This window comes from Mytilus edulis, chromosome 4 (genome assembly GCF_963676685.1).
Source record: "Mytilus edulis chromosome 4, xbMytEdul2.2, whole genome shotgun sequence".
Classification (NCBI taxonomy): Eukaryota; Metazoa; Mollusca; class Bivalvia; order Mytilida; family Mytilidae; genus Mytilus; species Mytilus edulis.
In genome coordinates, this window is record NC_092347.1 from 36,097,689 (window position 1) to 36,114,145 (window position 16,457).

A 16,457-nucleotide genomic window follows, 5' to 3' on the forward strand; every position below is an offset into this window, starting at 1 on the left:
AAAAGATCCGAGAACTCCAAAAACAAAGAAGGTAAAAGCTGAAACAAAAGCGGTTTTGGAAACTGTTTACGATTTTTTGCAGTACAGTATAACTTTTGAGTTTAATTATAGATCTAATAATCGAGAGAATCTTAAACACAGTCCCCTGGTGTCTCCCCCAGCTAAGTAATCTACTTATCCAGTTGTTTTTTCCTTGGGTTGCACTGCCGAAAACATTGAGCCTACTGCAGAGCATCACTTTTTGACATTTTTTATTTGAAATTTCCTGTCGCTAGTGTAGTGTCAGTGTTTCTAATTTTTAGTGGAAAGTTGCCTTGTTTATCAGGTTTAATTCAATATTAACTATAGAAAGATGAAAAATATATACCAAATTAATGGCGAGCTTTTACATGGTTATCAATTCACCGTTTCGGAATCTTAAGCATTCTGGGTAAAATTTCCAAAAGAGTACAACAAAACGCTGTGATTGGTGTAAAACGTGATTAACAATAGAAATTCAACCAATGACCATGATGACGTAACGTTATTTTCATTTTGGTGTACCAACAATGAGATTACCCATAGTCCTTTAGATTTGATTTTTAAAAAGGCGAATTATCTAAACAACAGTGTAAAGTTAAGTTTAAAAGTAAGTTAATCAGCTTTGCTAATGTAAGCCAGTTTTGTAACAGACTTTGGGAATAGCTCTGATAGCAAGGACAAAAAATGAAAGAGGGAGGCGATTATACAAATACAAATACAAATATTTTATTGGATGCCTCCGATGATTGGCACAAACTCAATTACAATAATTGGCAATGGCCCATACAACTAGTATACAAATAGTAATGATGCAGCAATTAAACAATACTACATAGCATATCATTGGGCACATTTCGAACAATGAAATGTGCAGAACTTTATAAATATATCAATACAATGTATATAGGTTAATTTATAAGAATTATAAGACTACTGACATAAGTTTATTGTATGTTATAGCTTCAAATTGTTCATACATTTTGTATTACTCATTTATAAGAACATTTTTTCTTAATTCAAATGATTGATTAATAAAAGATGATATTAATCTAAGTGTTTTTGACTACACTTGCTATTAACTGATTAAGTAATAGTTTGATATATTCATCCTCCGTTTTGGATTGTTTGTCATAGTTTTTAAAATAGGACAATTTTGATACAAGAACATTTCTTTGTGATTCATATTTTGTGCAGTGCAAGATAAAATGTTTTTCGTCTTCTATATTTTTATTGTGACATAATTTGCACAACCTTATTCATGGTCCACTGAACATAGAAAATGACAGTGCATGTTTCAGGTTAAAGTTTTTGGTCAAGGTAGTTTTTGATGAAGTTGAAGTCCAATCAACTTGAAACTTAGTACACATGTTCTCTATGATATTATCTTTCTAATTTTAATGCCTAATTATATTTTTTATCCAATTTCATGGTCCATTGAACATGGAAAATAATAGTGCGAGTTGGGCATCCGTGTACTTTGGACACATTCTTGTTTTACCTCAATTTATAAGTATTCAATTTTAGGATATATATATTTCAGCAACTTTGTGATGTTTATGTCAGAATTTCAAAATGGGTAAGCGTGCTTGTTGTGTTAAAGGTTGTCGAAATAATGGAAGAAGATTAGAGAAATGGAAAGAACACTTCTGTGACTTTCATAATTGTAATTTTGGAACATCAAGATGTATATGTGAACCTCCTTTTACACTTTTCACATTTCCAACTGAACTTAAAAACCCATACAACAGGAGAATCTGGACAAAAAATGTAAACAGAAGTATTGGAAATAAAATCTGGACCCCTACTCAAGAGTCTCGTATTTGCTCAATACACTTTGTAGATGGATTTCCTAATGACAATAACCCATATCCAACATTGTGTCTTGGTCACGAATTGGCTACTACACAAACTTTTGCAAGACCACCACCAATTGACCGATCAAATATAGATTCATCTCCATTGAAAAAGAGAAAACATCAAGATTCTCCCAGTGACAAAAACCCAAATCCAACATTTTGTCTTGGTCAAGAGTTGCCTACTACAGTAACTTTTGTTATACTACCACCAATTGACCAATCAAATATAGATCCAACTCCATTAATAAAGAGAGAACATCAAGATTATCAAGATTCTCCCAGTGACAATAACCCATATTCAACATTGGGTCTTGGTCAAGAGTTGGCTACTACAGTAACATTTGCTAGACCACAACTAATTGACCAATCAAATATAGATCCAACTCCATTAATAAAGAGGGAACATCAAGATTCTGACAGCACAGATTCATATGACCACCATGACCATGAAGACCATAACTATTCAATTGCCTGTCTCTCTTGTGAACAGAAATCTTATGCAATAACCCCAATGGTAATGGTATAATGTTAATTCAGAAATTATTGCGTGCATTTATTATTGCAATTTTTCAAGAATGGACAAAAGTGCAAGTTTAATTATTGCGATTTCCAAAAATAGCTGCATACAGATCTATGTTTCAGTTATCAGAATGCAAGTTCTTATTCTTGCGATTCCCACCCGGTTGCATTATTCAAATTAATTAAAACCTGACCATTTTTATTAATTTACAGTACATTGTTTAAATACTTTGTATTCTTGTACTGTATTCAGGGTATTGTCTTGTATTGTAATTTTTTGTAACACTAAGAATGTATTTACCAAATTTAATATTTAAATTGCTCCCTTATTTATAATCTTCACATAAGGTCATATATAATGTATCTTTCCTTTATGGGGTAAGATTACATTCCCCAATTTTCACAGCCAAGTTAAATTAAATAAAAATTGGCTTCATCATTTTCATGGTATACATGTATATTGCATCAAAAATATTTAAAACAGTTAAGATAGATGGCACTGTTTTGATACTTTTGTGAAATTTAAAAGTACAAATGTTGCTTTGATCCCCTTTATATATACAAGATTTGTTTTGCTTCATTACACTTACCATTGTTACTAGGTCAGTGACTTTGAATTCATTAGCAATATCAAATGTTAAGTTTTCTGCTTAAGTCATAATTGGTGTGATAAAAACTCCTTGTGATAAATCAATGATATTTTATATAAAGTTGCATTGCTTTTTGTACAACTCAGTCTGTACAAATATGTACATATCAGTTTAATGACTATTTTTAGGCCCTGCCTGTTATGCCTGGCATGTTATGGTGTCTTTGTTAGAATAGATATAGGAAGATGTGGTGTGAGTGCCAATGAGACAACTCTCCATACAAATAACAATTTAAAAAGTAAACCATTATAGGTTAAAGTACGGCCTTCAACACAAAGCCTTGGCTCACACCGAAAACAACAAGCTATAAAGGGCCCCAAAATTACTAGTGTAAAACCATTCAAACGGGAAAACCAACGGTATAATGCCTTAATTAAATGATGCTAAAATATAAAGAACAGACAATAATCATGATAGTAGGCAAAAAATGTGAATACGGTAATAGAGAAAATGGGCCAAAAAATATGAAGCATAGGATATAGAAAAAAATTACCTTAAGAGTATAGAATACAGAAAAAAGGGACCTTCATACAGACCCTCATCATGTTCATGTATGATTTTGTGTCCAGAACTTATACATGTTTTACACCTCATTTCTTTTTTCAACAACCCAACCAAATGATTACAATATTAAATTATTTCTTTCAATTTTATTTCAGTTTGAGATGTCAGTGAATTACGCAGATGGTTTATCACCATATGAGCATAAAGGACCTTGTGGCCAACCAGAACTACAAGATTCTCCTGAAGAAGGAGAAAGAAAGATAGCAGAATTGGTAGAGTTGATCAAATATAGTAAACATATGATTGTCATCACAGGTGCAGGTATCAGCACCTCAGCAGGGATACCTGACTTCAGGGGGCCAAAAGGTAACTTTAAATCATAGTCAGCAGGAGAGTTTTCTTAAACATGTATAACATAATACATTTGTAAAGAAATATGAATGTTTTTTTTTTTTGTTTTTTTTTAGGCCCTTGGCTCCTCCGGGGAGCATAGGCCATTGACGAACTCCCTCCATCTAACTCGATTTTGGGCCAGCTTTTCTAGTGTGTTCCAGTTGTGTCCTTGCTGCTTTATTTCCGATTCTGTGTCCCTACGCCAGGTGTTTCTTGGTCGTCCTCTGTGTTTTTTTTCCCTTGAGAGTTCTACTTTAGAGTCTGCCTTGTAATCTGCTTGGACGTTAAGCAAACAACAATCAATCAATGTAATCTGCTTGTTAATTTTCGCAGTGTGTGGCATATCCATACCCATTTTCTTTTCTTGATTTGGATGTCAATCAGTTCTTGGCCAGCTCTTTTCCATAGGTCTTCATTTCTTACTTTATGGAACCATCTGATGTTCATGATTCTCCTTAGGCAGTAGTTGATGAACCTTTGAAGTCTTAGACAACATTGTTTTGGTTGTTCTCCATGTCTCTGATCCATACAAGAGCAATGATTTAAAGTTGGAATTGAAAATTTCCATTTTTGTGCTGCTTGAGATGTTCTTTGCACTCCATACTTTCCCTAGAGTGTTAAAGAATGAATGGGTTACTTTAGATATAAAAGAGAGGTAAAAGATGCCAAATGGATATATATATTCAAAATCACAAGTTGAAACAAAATGGGTGATGCCATGGCAAAAAAATGAAATACGATGAAGACAACATAGGAAACTGAAAACTACCCAACACAAACTCCATAAAAAATCAAGAGTGATCTTGTGTACTCAGATGAGTAAGCAGATCCTGCTCCATATGAGGCACACTCTGTGTTGCCCATTTAATGATTTAAGTACAAAGTACAGTAGGTCACATTAAAGGAAAAAAGAACAGGACAGTGGTTTGGACAGTAAGAAAATAACATAACAGATTTTCCATATCATTCAACCAAAAATAATCCCAACTTATATATAAATGTATAGCAATAATGGCAATATCCTTATTTTATTACCAAACAAAAAAATCTAAATATGTAGACTAGTACAAATTTACAACATAAAAAAGCAGAACATGTTTTTAGAAACCGCTTTTTCACCAGAAGAATTTATGCTAATATTTGTGTTTTTGTAAATTATTGAAAACAGGAGTTTGGACTTTAGAAAAGAAAGGCATCAAACCAGAATTTAGTGTAACATTTGAAGGAGCAAAACCATCTCCTACACATATGGCACTGGTAGCACTAGAAAGATTGGGTAGGTAACAACTAAAACCAGATGATCAATGTTCTGTATTTTATGTACAGTTGGATTTTCATGCAATGAGAGTTTTTTTTCAGTAAAAAATTGATATCATTAATTTAATGTTTTATTTATATTTGATTACTTTTGTGGAATTAGGCTGAATGGTGTATGTAAATGGTTTTAATATAATTGACTTGCATTTGTTCATGCAAATGGTCACCACAAAATGGATTCTATATCAGGATATGACAAATCCATTTATATGCATGTAAGGCAAAAAAGAATGGAAAATGGCATGCAAAAAGAAATTGATATGCATTGTTTAATAAATTCATGCAATTTATATGATATTTTGATTTCATGAAAATCTTCACTTGGTGTACCCTTCTGCAGAAATAAATATTTAAGTGGGTTTCAGATTCCTACATTATTCTTCTAGATGTCTTTGTTTCATAAGCAGTTGTTGTTTGCTTTCTGTCTTATTGATGTTATTATACAATTTTATGCATGAGTTTGTGATAACACTTAATTAGGCAAAATATGAAAACAGTCAAGGGAGATAATTGCTCAGTGTTAGGCAGTATAAAAATGTGCAATTATCTCCCTTTTTAGTTTTCCATCTTTTGAATATTCATTCAGTCTACAGTACTATTAATTTCAACTTACCTGTTCGTTATTTCTTTTCTTCAATACATTTGTAACTATTTTTGCTGAGAAAAATAACTACATATTTGATCAGCAACTTGACGGTGATGTGTTGTAATGTGTTAGACTTTATTGGAACTGTCAAACATCTACTTCCTGTTTCCTAAGTCATTAACACGTAGAAATATTTGTAAGAAGACAACATTTTCAATTTATTGTTATCTTAATGTTTCATTTTCAGGTGTACTGCAATGTGTCGTATCACAGAATGTTGATGGATTACATTTCAGATCTGGTTTCCCTAGAAACAGATTATCTGAGCTCCATGGTGACATGTTTGTAGAACAGTGTGACAAATGTAACACACAAGTAAGTGTTTTAAAAATTCTTTTGTAATGACAACTGCGTCCTATAATCTACAATTTTCTGTGACTTATTCCAGGATTTAGGAGACAGTATGTTGATTTTTTCCTTGGGTAGTGTAATGTGGAGGATTTAATATATATTTCTTTTGAAAGTACATTTTGTACTGTAGATTTTATGTATTTCAGTAGGTATCAATTTTCATTGGTTGAAAAAAAAAACTTCATTGATTTATGACCATGTGGTTTTGCATACAATTCTGTGAGAAATGTGTACTTTGTTGTACATTTGAAATGGTGGTTCATCTATATCTACAACATTTACATAGTGTTGAACCCAACAAATAATAATGATCCACAGTACTTGACACTTTTATGGAATTAAGAAAATAAGTTTGATTTAATAAACCGATGAGTTCATTAAAGCTTACATATATTCATGGTTTTTCATACCTTGATTTGTTTCTGATAATAGAAATTGGAAACAATAGAAATGGACTATTGAAATTATAAGTATATTGTATCATGATTGTAATTATATGAAAGTAACACATTGACATTTGTTGAAACAAATTATCTGGGATATTTTGTTTTACAGTATATAAATGCTACAGTTGTACCAACCATGGCATTAAGGCCCACAGGAAATCCATGTACACAGAGAAAGTCTAGAGGATTGTGCAGGTAACCATTTCAAATCCAGACAACTGCTGTTTGTTGGAAAGAAAAACAGCTCAAGCATGAAAAAAGCTTTATCTTTATAATAAGATTGAAAATTTTCTATATGAATTTTGCTTCATTGGTTTTTTTTTGTTACACAATAACCATTGCATTGAGTTATAAAATAATGCATGTTCATCAAAAATATACAAAAAATCAAAAAATTTCAGTATAATTTGAAATCAAAGAGAAATTCACTTCACTTGTATTTGCTTCATATAAGGATCTTTTTTATAACCTTGGTAATCAAATTAGAAATGTCAAAGCCAAAGAGTACAATTGGAGCTTTTCAATCAAAAGGGTTGACTTCACTGAAATTTGGAGCCTTAATTTGTATAAATTATAATGTTCACAAATTGAATTATTAAAACATCAAGTGTAGTTGCTCATCTTACTGGAAGGTCTTCTTCTGTTTATGGAAAAAACTATTGTTTGTGTATTTTCAGAGGAAAGCTGAGAGATACAATACTGGACTGGGAAGATGCTTTGCCTGATGAAGATTTGGATAGAGCTTTTGCAAATGCTAAGTAATAACATTTATCATGTATTTTAGTGAATGAGTTTTGTTCATCACAGAGAAAGTTTAATTTAAGAATTTTTAAACACATGTTTTGTATTTCAACCATGGAAACACATAACCAGATAGCATCTTCATCAATTAAATATGTTTTCTTTTACTCCATCAGGAATTTCAGGTATTTTTTTTTTTATATATATACGACGGCAAAAATTGAAAATTTTTTGGTCGTATATTGGTATCATGTTGGCGTTGTCGTCGTCGTCCAAAGACATTTGGTTTTCGCACTCTAACTTTAGTAAAAGTGAATAGAAATCTATGACATTTAAACACAAGGTTTATGACCATAAAAGTAAAGTTGGGATTGATTTTGGGTATTTTGGTCCCAACAGTTTAGGAATTAGGGGCCAAAAAGGGCCCAAATAAGCATTTTTCTTGGTTTTCGCTCAATAACTTTAGTATTAATAAACAGAAATCTATGAAATTTTAACATAAGGTCTATGACCACAAAAGGAAGGTTGGGATTGATTTTGGGAGTTGAGGTCCCAACAGTTTAGGAATTAGGGACCAAATAGGGGCCCAAATAAGCATTTTTCTTGGTTTTTGCACAATAACTTTAGTATAAGGCCACACCAATTTGATTTCTTGTTCGACGGACCCGCCGGCACCTATTTTTTTCAAAACAGATTTTTATACGACCGCAAATTTTGAAAAAACTTTCGTTGTATATTGCTATCACGTTGGCGTCGGCGTCGTCGTCGTCGTCGTCGTCGTCCGGCGTCCGAATACTTTTAGTTTTCGCACTCTAACTTTAGTAAAAGTGAATAGAAATCTATGAAATTTTAACACAAGGTTTATGACCATATAAGGAAGGTTGGTATTGATTTTGGGAGTTTTGGTCCCAACATTTTAGGAATTAGGGGCCAAAAAGGGCCCAAATAAGCATTTTCTTGGTTTTCGCACTATAACTTTAGTTTAAGTTAATAGAAATCTATGAAATTTTGACACAAGGTTTATGACCACAAAAGAAAGATTGGGATTGATTTTGGGAGTTTTGGTTTCAACAGTTTAGGAATAAGGGGCCAATAAAGGGCCCAAATAAGCATTTTTCTTGGTTTTCGCACAATAACTTTAGTTTAAGTAAATAGAAATCGATGAAATTTAAACACAATGTTTATGACCACTAAAGGAAGGTTGGTATTGATTTTGGGAGTTTAGGACCCAACAGTTTAGGAATTAGGGGCCAAAAAGGGACCCAAATAAGCATTTTTCTTGGTTTTCGCACCATAACGTTAGTATAAGTAAATAGAAATCTATGAAATTTAAACACAAGGTTTATGACCATAAAAGGAAGGTTGGTATTGATTTTGGGAGTTTTGGTCCCAACAGTTTAGGAAAAAGGGGCCCAAAGGGTCCAAAATTAAACTTTGTTTGATTTCATCAAAATTGAATAATTGGGGTTCTTTGATATGCCGAATCTAACTGTATATGTAGATTCTCAACTTTTGGTCCCGTTTTCAAATTGGTCTACATTAAGGTCCAAAGGGTCCAAAATTAAACTTAGTTTGATTTTGACAAAAAATGAATCGGTTGGGTTCTTTGATATGTTGAATCTAAAAATGTACTTAGATTCTTGATTATTGGCCCAGTTTTCAAGTTGGTCCAAATCGGGGTCCAAAATTAAACTTTGTTTGATTTCATCCAAAATTGAATCCTTGGGGTTCTTTGATATGCCAAATCTAACTGTGTATGTAGATTCTTCATTTTTGGTCCTGTTTTCAAATTGGTTTACATTAAAGTCCAAAGGGTCCAAAATTAAACTAAGTTTGATTTTAACAAAAATTGAATTCTTGGGCCTCTTTGATATGCTGAATCTAAACATGTACTTAGATTTTTGATTATGGGCCCAGTTTTCAAGTTGGTCCAAATCAGGATCTAAAATTATTATATTAAGTATTGTGCAATAGCAAGTCTTTTCAATTGCACAGTATTGTGCAATGGCAAGAAATATCTAATTGCACAATATTGTGAAATAGCTAATTTTTTTTTAATTAGAGTTATCTTTCTTTGTCCAGAATAGTAAGCAAGAAATATCCTATTGCACAATATTGTGCAATAGCAAGAATTTTTTTTTAATTGGAGTTATCTTTCTTTGTCCAGAATCAACTTAAATCTTTGTTATATACAATATACAATGTATATACACTTTTTACTACCAACTGATAAATTTAAATAATCTTTACCATTCAGTGATAACAAACAGTTTTTTTACATCTTAATATTTTATGATGTATTTAAATGAGTAGTTATTGTTGCAAACTCCATTAGAATATTTTAATTGAGATTAGTTTTGGAATAAGGGAAAGGGGGATGTGATTAAAAAATTGGGTTGGAGTAAGGGAAAGGGGGATGTGATTAAAAAATTGGGTTCAATTTTTCTCATTTAAAATTTCATAAATAAAAAGAAAATTTCTTCAAACATTTTTTTGAGAGGATTAATATTCAACAGCATAGTGAATTGCTCTAAGAGAAAACAAAAAATTTAAGTTCATTAGAACACATTCATTCTGTGTCAGAAACCTATGCTGTGTCAACTATTTAATCACAATCCAAATTTAGAGCTGAATCCAGCTTGAATGTTGTGTCCATACTTGCCCCAACCGTTCAGGGTTCAACCTCTGCGGTCGTATAAAGCTACGCCCTGCGGAGCATCTGGTTTTTATTTTTTATATGTTCCCGCTTCCCGCATCCGGAAATGTAATCATGTCCATTTCCCGCTCCGTTTTTTTTTTGTAAATAGTATAAAAAGATATCAACATTTGTTTTTAAAATCACAGCTGTCTAACCTGTAATTAACGATTTTAAACATAAAATCACCCCGCCACACTGCGTAAATATTTGTGAGAATATTTGTTTCAGCATGAAACCTATTTATCTTAAGTAGGAGTGCTCCGAAATAAATTTATAACAGCGGAAATACCTGTAAAGAACAAAAAATTGGTTTCTTTCCCCTTACTTATATTCCCTATCAAAAAATGTTCGTTGTTAGAATAAAGTACAAAGAACTTCTGAAGGATTTGCCTTCAACTGCAATTATATTGTATGCTGGCGAAACAAAACTATCCATAGCCGCTGCATGTTTATGCACCTGTCCTGATTGATTCAGAGGCCTGTCGTTCAGCAGGTATCGTTTATTGATGTTGTTCATTGGTATTTTCCCGTTTGGATATATAAGTTAGATCGTTGGTTTTCCTGTTCGAATTGTGTACGCTAATACTTTTGGGGTCCTTTATAGCTTGCTGTTTGGTCTGTATCAAAGCCCTGTGTAAAAGGCCGTACTTTGACCTGTGTTTGTTATCATCAGTTTGAGAAAAACCCTCCCTCAGACAAGGGGTCATTTTACTGAATATGTAGAAAAGAAATTAGAAAAAATACCAAGGATTTGTATATAGTTCTTCTATACAAAACCTTTGAAAACTGTACTCAAAAAGAGGAGAGTTACATCATATTTTGAACAACTTTTTGTAAAAGAGGGGTCCACTTATTTCGAATAATATTTAACTGTTAAAGAAAATGTGTTAATTTAACATGTTAAAGTCCAGGAATATTACAAAATTCTTGGACATGTTTTGACCATTTAACATGTTTAATACCAGATAGATATATAGTTTTTTGAGAAAATATGAGCCCTTTTGTACAAACTAATATATTATAACTTATATTGATCCCTCATAAAACATGTAAACGGGATATTTATAACATTAAGGGGTTGCCCCCCAAACTGATTATGACTTGGATGGAGAATTGTCTCATTGTCAGTCACACATACACACATACATAGACCAGATTTAATCATTTCTTGGTGAACAGGGAAAAAATACTTCAGAAATTAAAGAAATGTCAAAGTGCAAGTGATAAATCAAGTTTTAATATTGTCAAAACCTACTATTTTATGTTTACAAAAAAAAATTATAATCGCTCGCCTTTACTTTTCCAGCTTCGCATAAAAAATTTGCATATTAAATATTTTTTTATTAAAATTTTCAAATCGCTCGCTCGCCCCAAATTTTGGAGTCCAAAAATTCGTAGAACAAGAAATTAAATTGGTGTGGCCTAAGTCAATAGAAATCTATGAAATTTTAACACAAGATTTATGACCACAAAAGGAAGGTTTGGATTGATTTCACAACAACACTGATCGATTGAAAAAAAAATTGACAATTATACGAAATTTACACGAAAAAAATGATAAATTCGTGCACAGAAGACTAAGTTTATGATGTATGTATGCATTGGTTCAAGAATTGGAAGAACATTATTTTCACCGGTCACTCGTTTCTTATGACTTTAATATTTAGGAAAGGGGGATGTGAAAAAAAAATGGGGGGGGGGGGGTCAACTTTTCTCATTTCAGATTTCATAAATAAAAAGAAAATTTCTTTAAACATTTTTTTGAGAGGATTAATATTGAACAACATAGTGAATTGCTCAAAGGCAAAAAAAAATTTTGTTAAGTTCATTAGACCACATTCATTCTGTTTCAGAAACCTATGCTGTGTCAACTATTTAATCACAATCCAAATCTAGAGCTGATTCCAGCTTGAATATTGTGTCCATACTTGCCCCAACCATTCAGGGTTCAACCTCTGCGGTCATATAAAGCTGCGCCCTGTGGAGCATCTGGTTTTATATGTGATGACTAATTTATGTACATGTAGTGTTTCAAAAACTATATTTCTGGTAAAAAAAAATCAGTTTCTTTGTATACAAACAAGAATTTGGGGTGTGATTGCCAATGAGACAGCTCTCAACCAGTCACCAAATAACATAGAATTTTAAAATTATAAGTCACAGAAGGCCTTCAACAATGAGAAAATCCAATTTTTCATAGTAAGCAATCAAAGGCACTTGAAATGACAAATGTAAAACAATTCAAATAGGAATAACTAACAGCCTTCACGTTAATTTGAAAATAAAAAAAAATCTTGAACCTTGAATACAATAGCTTTCAATTTATTTTAGAACTTTTTTATATTTGACAGGAAAGCTGATCTGTGTTTGTGTTTAGGGACATCTTTACAAATCTTACCATGTGCTAATTTACCACTTCAAGTAAAGCGTAATGGAGGCAAATTTGTAACTATAAATTTACAAGCAACAAAACATGAAAAGAAAGCTGACATGAGAATACATGAACGTGTTGATAAAGTTATGATTGAGGTTTGTCGAAGGCTAGAGATTGAGATTCCAGAGTACGATAATCCAGTAATCTGTTTAGAGTCGATGCATACAGAAAAATCAGAAGAAAAGTTAAGTGTTGTTGTCCGAGACGAATTGATAATGATAGAAAATAAAGATCTTGTTAAAAAAGAGGATATTAAAAAGGAGGTCAAAGATGAAAATGAATTTAAGGAAGAGTGCAACCAAAGCAATCAGTCTCAAAACTTCAATAAAATTGAACATGTTGAAGGACATGAAATTAAAAAAGAACAAAACACTATGTGTGAAAGAATATCAGACAATAGTCACAAAGAAGTTAAATGTAACAAAAATGATCTAAATCAGGCAGCAGTTGGTAATAGTGACATAGATACCATTAATGAAATATCAAAACTAGGCAGATCTGACAAAGGAACAATACTCTCATTAAATGAAGAGAGTGATCAGGGTAAAGTACCAGCTAAGAATGACGGACATCAGCTGAATACTCACAATGATAGCTGTGTAACTGACAGTTCAGCAGGTTTACACATGTACATTGTAAATTCATCACAAAAACAGGAGTCAACAGACACAGACCTTAAAGATGATGATTATGAAATACCTCACAAAATAATAAAGTTATAGATTTTTAAGAAAAAAACTTATTTTATCACATCCTCACCCCTGATCTATGGAGGGGTAAAATGATTGGTTGTTTATTTGTCTGTTTTTTTGTCTTGGTTTTTCATTGAGTTTAAGTATTCATAAGAGATCGGTAATATTTCTTCCTTGGATAGTATTTGCTGAGGGTCTTCATCTAGTAATGTATTGGACAGTCTTCAATGCTGAACTGAATAGTTCATATCTTGTAACAATCTGAATCAGGTTAATGTTGTATGTCTATGTCAACTTTGGGGGTACATTTCACAATCCGTATTCATAAAAAGGACCTTTTGACCTTTAAATACAGTGTACAGCAATTTGAAACCATAACTATATGTAAGGCAGGTTTGACAAACCTGTATGATGAGGAACTGAATAACTATATGTGAAACTTAGATCACCTTGATCTACCTTTAAAATATCAAGTCTATGGTGCTGGTGATCAGGATCTAGGAAAATAACAAAATTCTTACACAAACTTTGTCAGTAGACTTTGTCAATAAATCATTGGTAGGTATTTGTATTTTTTTCAATAAGATCATTGCCAAATGGGTATAAAAAATACAAGGTATCCTTTATCCCTTTTACGTATTTAGGTAGTAGTGAAACAGAAAACTAACAACTCAAGTTTCCAAAAAAAAAAAAATCTAAGGTAACAGTTCTCAAAAATTAATATACATTGATAAATTCAGGATAATTTGGGCATATGACTTGAATGGCTAATTTGAAATTTAGACACAAATGTTTGATAAATCGATATAAGAAGATGTGGTATAAGTGCCAATGAGACAACTCTCCATTCAAGTCACAATTTATAAAAGTAAACCATTATTGGTCAAAGTACAGTCTTTAACACGAAGCCTTGGCTCACACCGAACAGCAAGCTATAAAGGGTCTCAAAAAATTACTAGTGTAACACCATTCAAACAGGAAAACCAACGGTTTAATCCATACAAAAAATCAAGAAACAAGAAACACTTATGACCCACATCAACAAACGACAACTTCTGAACATCAGATTCCTGAATTAGGACAGGTGCAAACAAAGTTTAAACGTTTTAATGGTACCAAACTTCACCCTTATTTGAAAATTGAAACAATAGTGTGACATCACAACAGTAGAAAGACACTATAAAATATCATTTAAAATGGCTAACCTTAATGTATGCTTCAGGGAGCATCTATTTGAATGCTAGTGAGGAAAGGTAATCAACAGATTCCCTAATTATGTACACACAGTCAGTTGCACGTCTTCAGTGTATATTCAAACATTCAAAAAACTTGATAGCTTTTAAGTTTGAAAACTGGAAGAGTTGGTAACACAAAAAAATTTCTTTTAATATTATTAGCTTTTCTCATCACTTGGCGTCCGTCGTCATACGTCGTCGTCATCTGTTAACTTTCTGTTCAAATTTAACCAAACTTGCCCACAATCATCATTGGGGTATCTAGTTAAAAAAATGTGTCAAGTGATCTGACCAGCCAACCAAGATGGCCACCACGGCTAAAAATAGATCATAGGGGTAAAATGTAGATTTTGGCTTATAACTCTAAAACCAAAGCATTTAAAGCAAATCTGAAATTGGGTAAAATTGTTTATCAAGTCAACATCTATCTGACCTGAAATTTTCAGATGAATCAGACAACCGGTTGTTGGGTTGCTGCCTCTGAATTGTTAATTTCAAGGAAATTTTTCTGTTTTTGGTTATTATCTTGAACACTATTATAGATAGAAATAAACTGTAAACAACAATGTTCATCAAAGTAAGATCTACAAATAAGTTAACATGACCAAAATGGTCAGTGGACCCCTTAAAAGGTACTTTGCCCTTTATAGTCAATTTTACCATTTTTCTTAAATTTTTGTAATCTTTTTCAAAAATCTAATCTCCTCTGAAACTACTGGGCCAAATTCAACCAAACTTGGCCACAATCATCATTGGGGTATCTAGTTTAAAAATGTGTCCAGTGACATGGCCGCCATGACTAAAAATAGATCATAGGGGGGAAATGTAGATTTTGGCTTATAACTCTGAAACCAAAGCATTTAGAGCAAATCTGACATGTGGTAAAATTGTTAATCAAGTCAAAATCTATCTGCCCTGAAATTTTACCGTTTTTGGTTATTATCTCCAATATTATTATAGATGGAGATAAATTGCAAACTGCAATAATGTACAGCAAAGTAAGACCTACAAATAAGTCATTATGAGCAAAATGGTCAATTGACCCCTTAAGGAGTTATTGCCCTTTATAGTCAATTTTTGTAAATTTTAACAAAACGTTTTTCTCTGTAACTACTGGGCAAAGTGCATTATAGATAGATATATTGTTAACAGCAAGAGTGTTCAGTAAAGTAATATCTACAAACACATCAACATCATCAAAACACAATTTTGTCATGAACCCATCTGTGTCCTTTGTTTAATATGCACATAGACCAAGGTGAGCGACACAGGCTCTTTAGAGCCTCTAGTTATAAGTTAATTTGGACTTTTACAACCAGGCTACAAATTATCATCAATGACAGGACTTGTAAGTTGGACAAAATAAACCACATTTTAATAGTTCTTTAATGTTGTAACTCAGAAGAGGTTTTGTTACTGAACCACTAGTCTGTCAAAACTGAGTTTGTGAGTTTGATGCAGGTGCGTCCAATATTTAACAAAAAGGATTGCCTGTTTTCCTGTTGAAGATCAGTGCTAATCTGCTGTCACACACAAAAAAAAAGGCCCAAATGAAATAGCCAATAGTTAAAAACTGTTTTGAAAGTGGTGTGAAATCCCCAAAAATCAATCATCATAACCTTAAACAAATGACCATTACAAACACATGTAGACAAAATAAGGTGAAAGTTTCCATATCTTCTTGTTACAATCTAACATTAACTTAAACACATGTCATGTCTCAATTGTTCAACAACAGGTCAGGGCACTGTGACCTTTGCAGGTTCCAAAGATAAGTTGTGTTGTTGCATTTTGTCATATCTCTTTACTCATATGTCATATTTATGCAGGATAATTTACCTAAATACATGTAAATGCGATTCTCAAGGTATATTTTTAAATATTTACATGTACATATGCAAGTGACCTAAGGACAACATTACAATCAATTAGTTATTGGTTGTGTATTTGCAAA

At 32.3% G+C, this 16,457-nt stretch overlaps 1 protein-coding gene across 2 annotated transcripts; it reads left to right on the forward strand.

Moving 5' to 3' along the window:
- Window positions 1-18: 18 nt before the first annotated feature.
- On the forward strand, window positions 19-13,314 carry LOC139519625 (NAD-dependent protein deacetylase Sirt7-like). Of its 2 annotated transcripts, none has more exons than XM_071311820.1 (8): window positions 19-81; window positions 1,562-2,391; window positions 3,706-3,916; window positions 5,112-5,219; window positions 6,094-6,221; window positions 6,813-6,898; window positions 7,381-7,461; window positions 12,494-13,314. In XM_071311820.1, exons 2-8 carry the CDS (start codon window positions 1,594-1,596, stop codon window positions 13,296-13,298), a joined length of 2,217 nt encoding a protein of 738 aa, XP_071167921.1. In that variant the 5' UTR covers window positions 19-81; window positions 1,562-1,593; the 3' UTR covers window positions 13,299-13,314. The 2 variants fall into 2 exon arrangements, with proteins under 2 accessions (XP_071167921.1, XP_071167922.1); XM_071311821.1 differs by having other exon boundaries at window positions 50-165.
- Window positions 13,315-16,457: the final 3,143 nt, after the last annotated feature.

Coding starts and splice junctions, on each gene's coding strand:
- LOC139519625 (XM_071311820.1), top strand. CDS start 1,594: ATGGGTAAGCGTGCTTGTTGTGTTAAAGGTTGTCGAAATAATGGAAGA. Junction 5,220..6,093: donor GGTAGCACTAGAAAGATTGG/GTAGGTAACAAC, acceptor TTTCATTTTCAG/GTGTACTGCAATGTGTCGTA. Junction 7,462..12,493: donor AGAGCTTTTGCAAATGCTAA/GTAATAACATTT, acceptor TATATTTGACAG/GAAAGCTGATCTGTGTTTGT.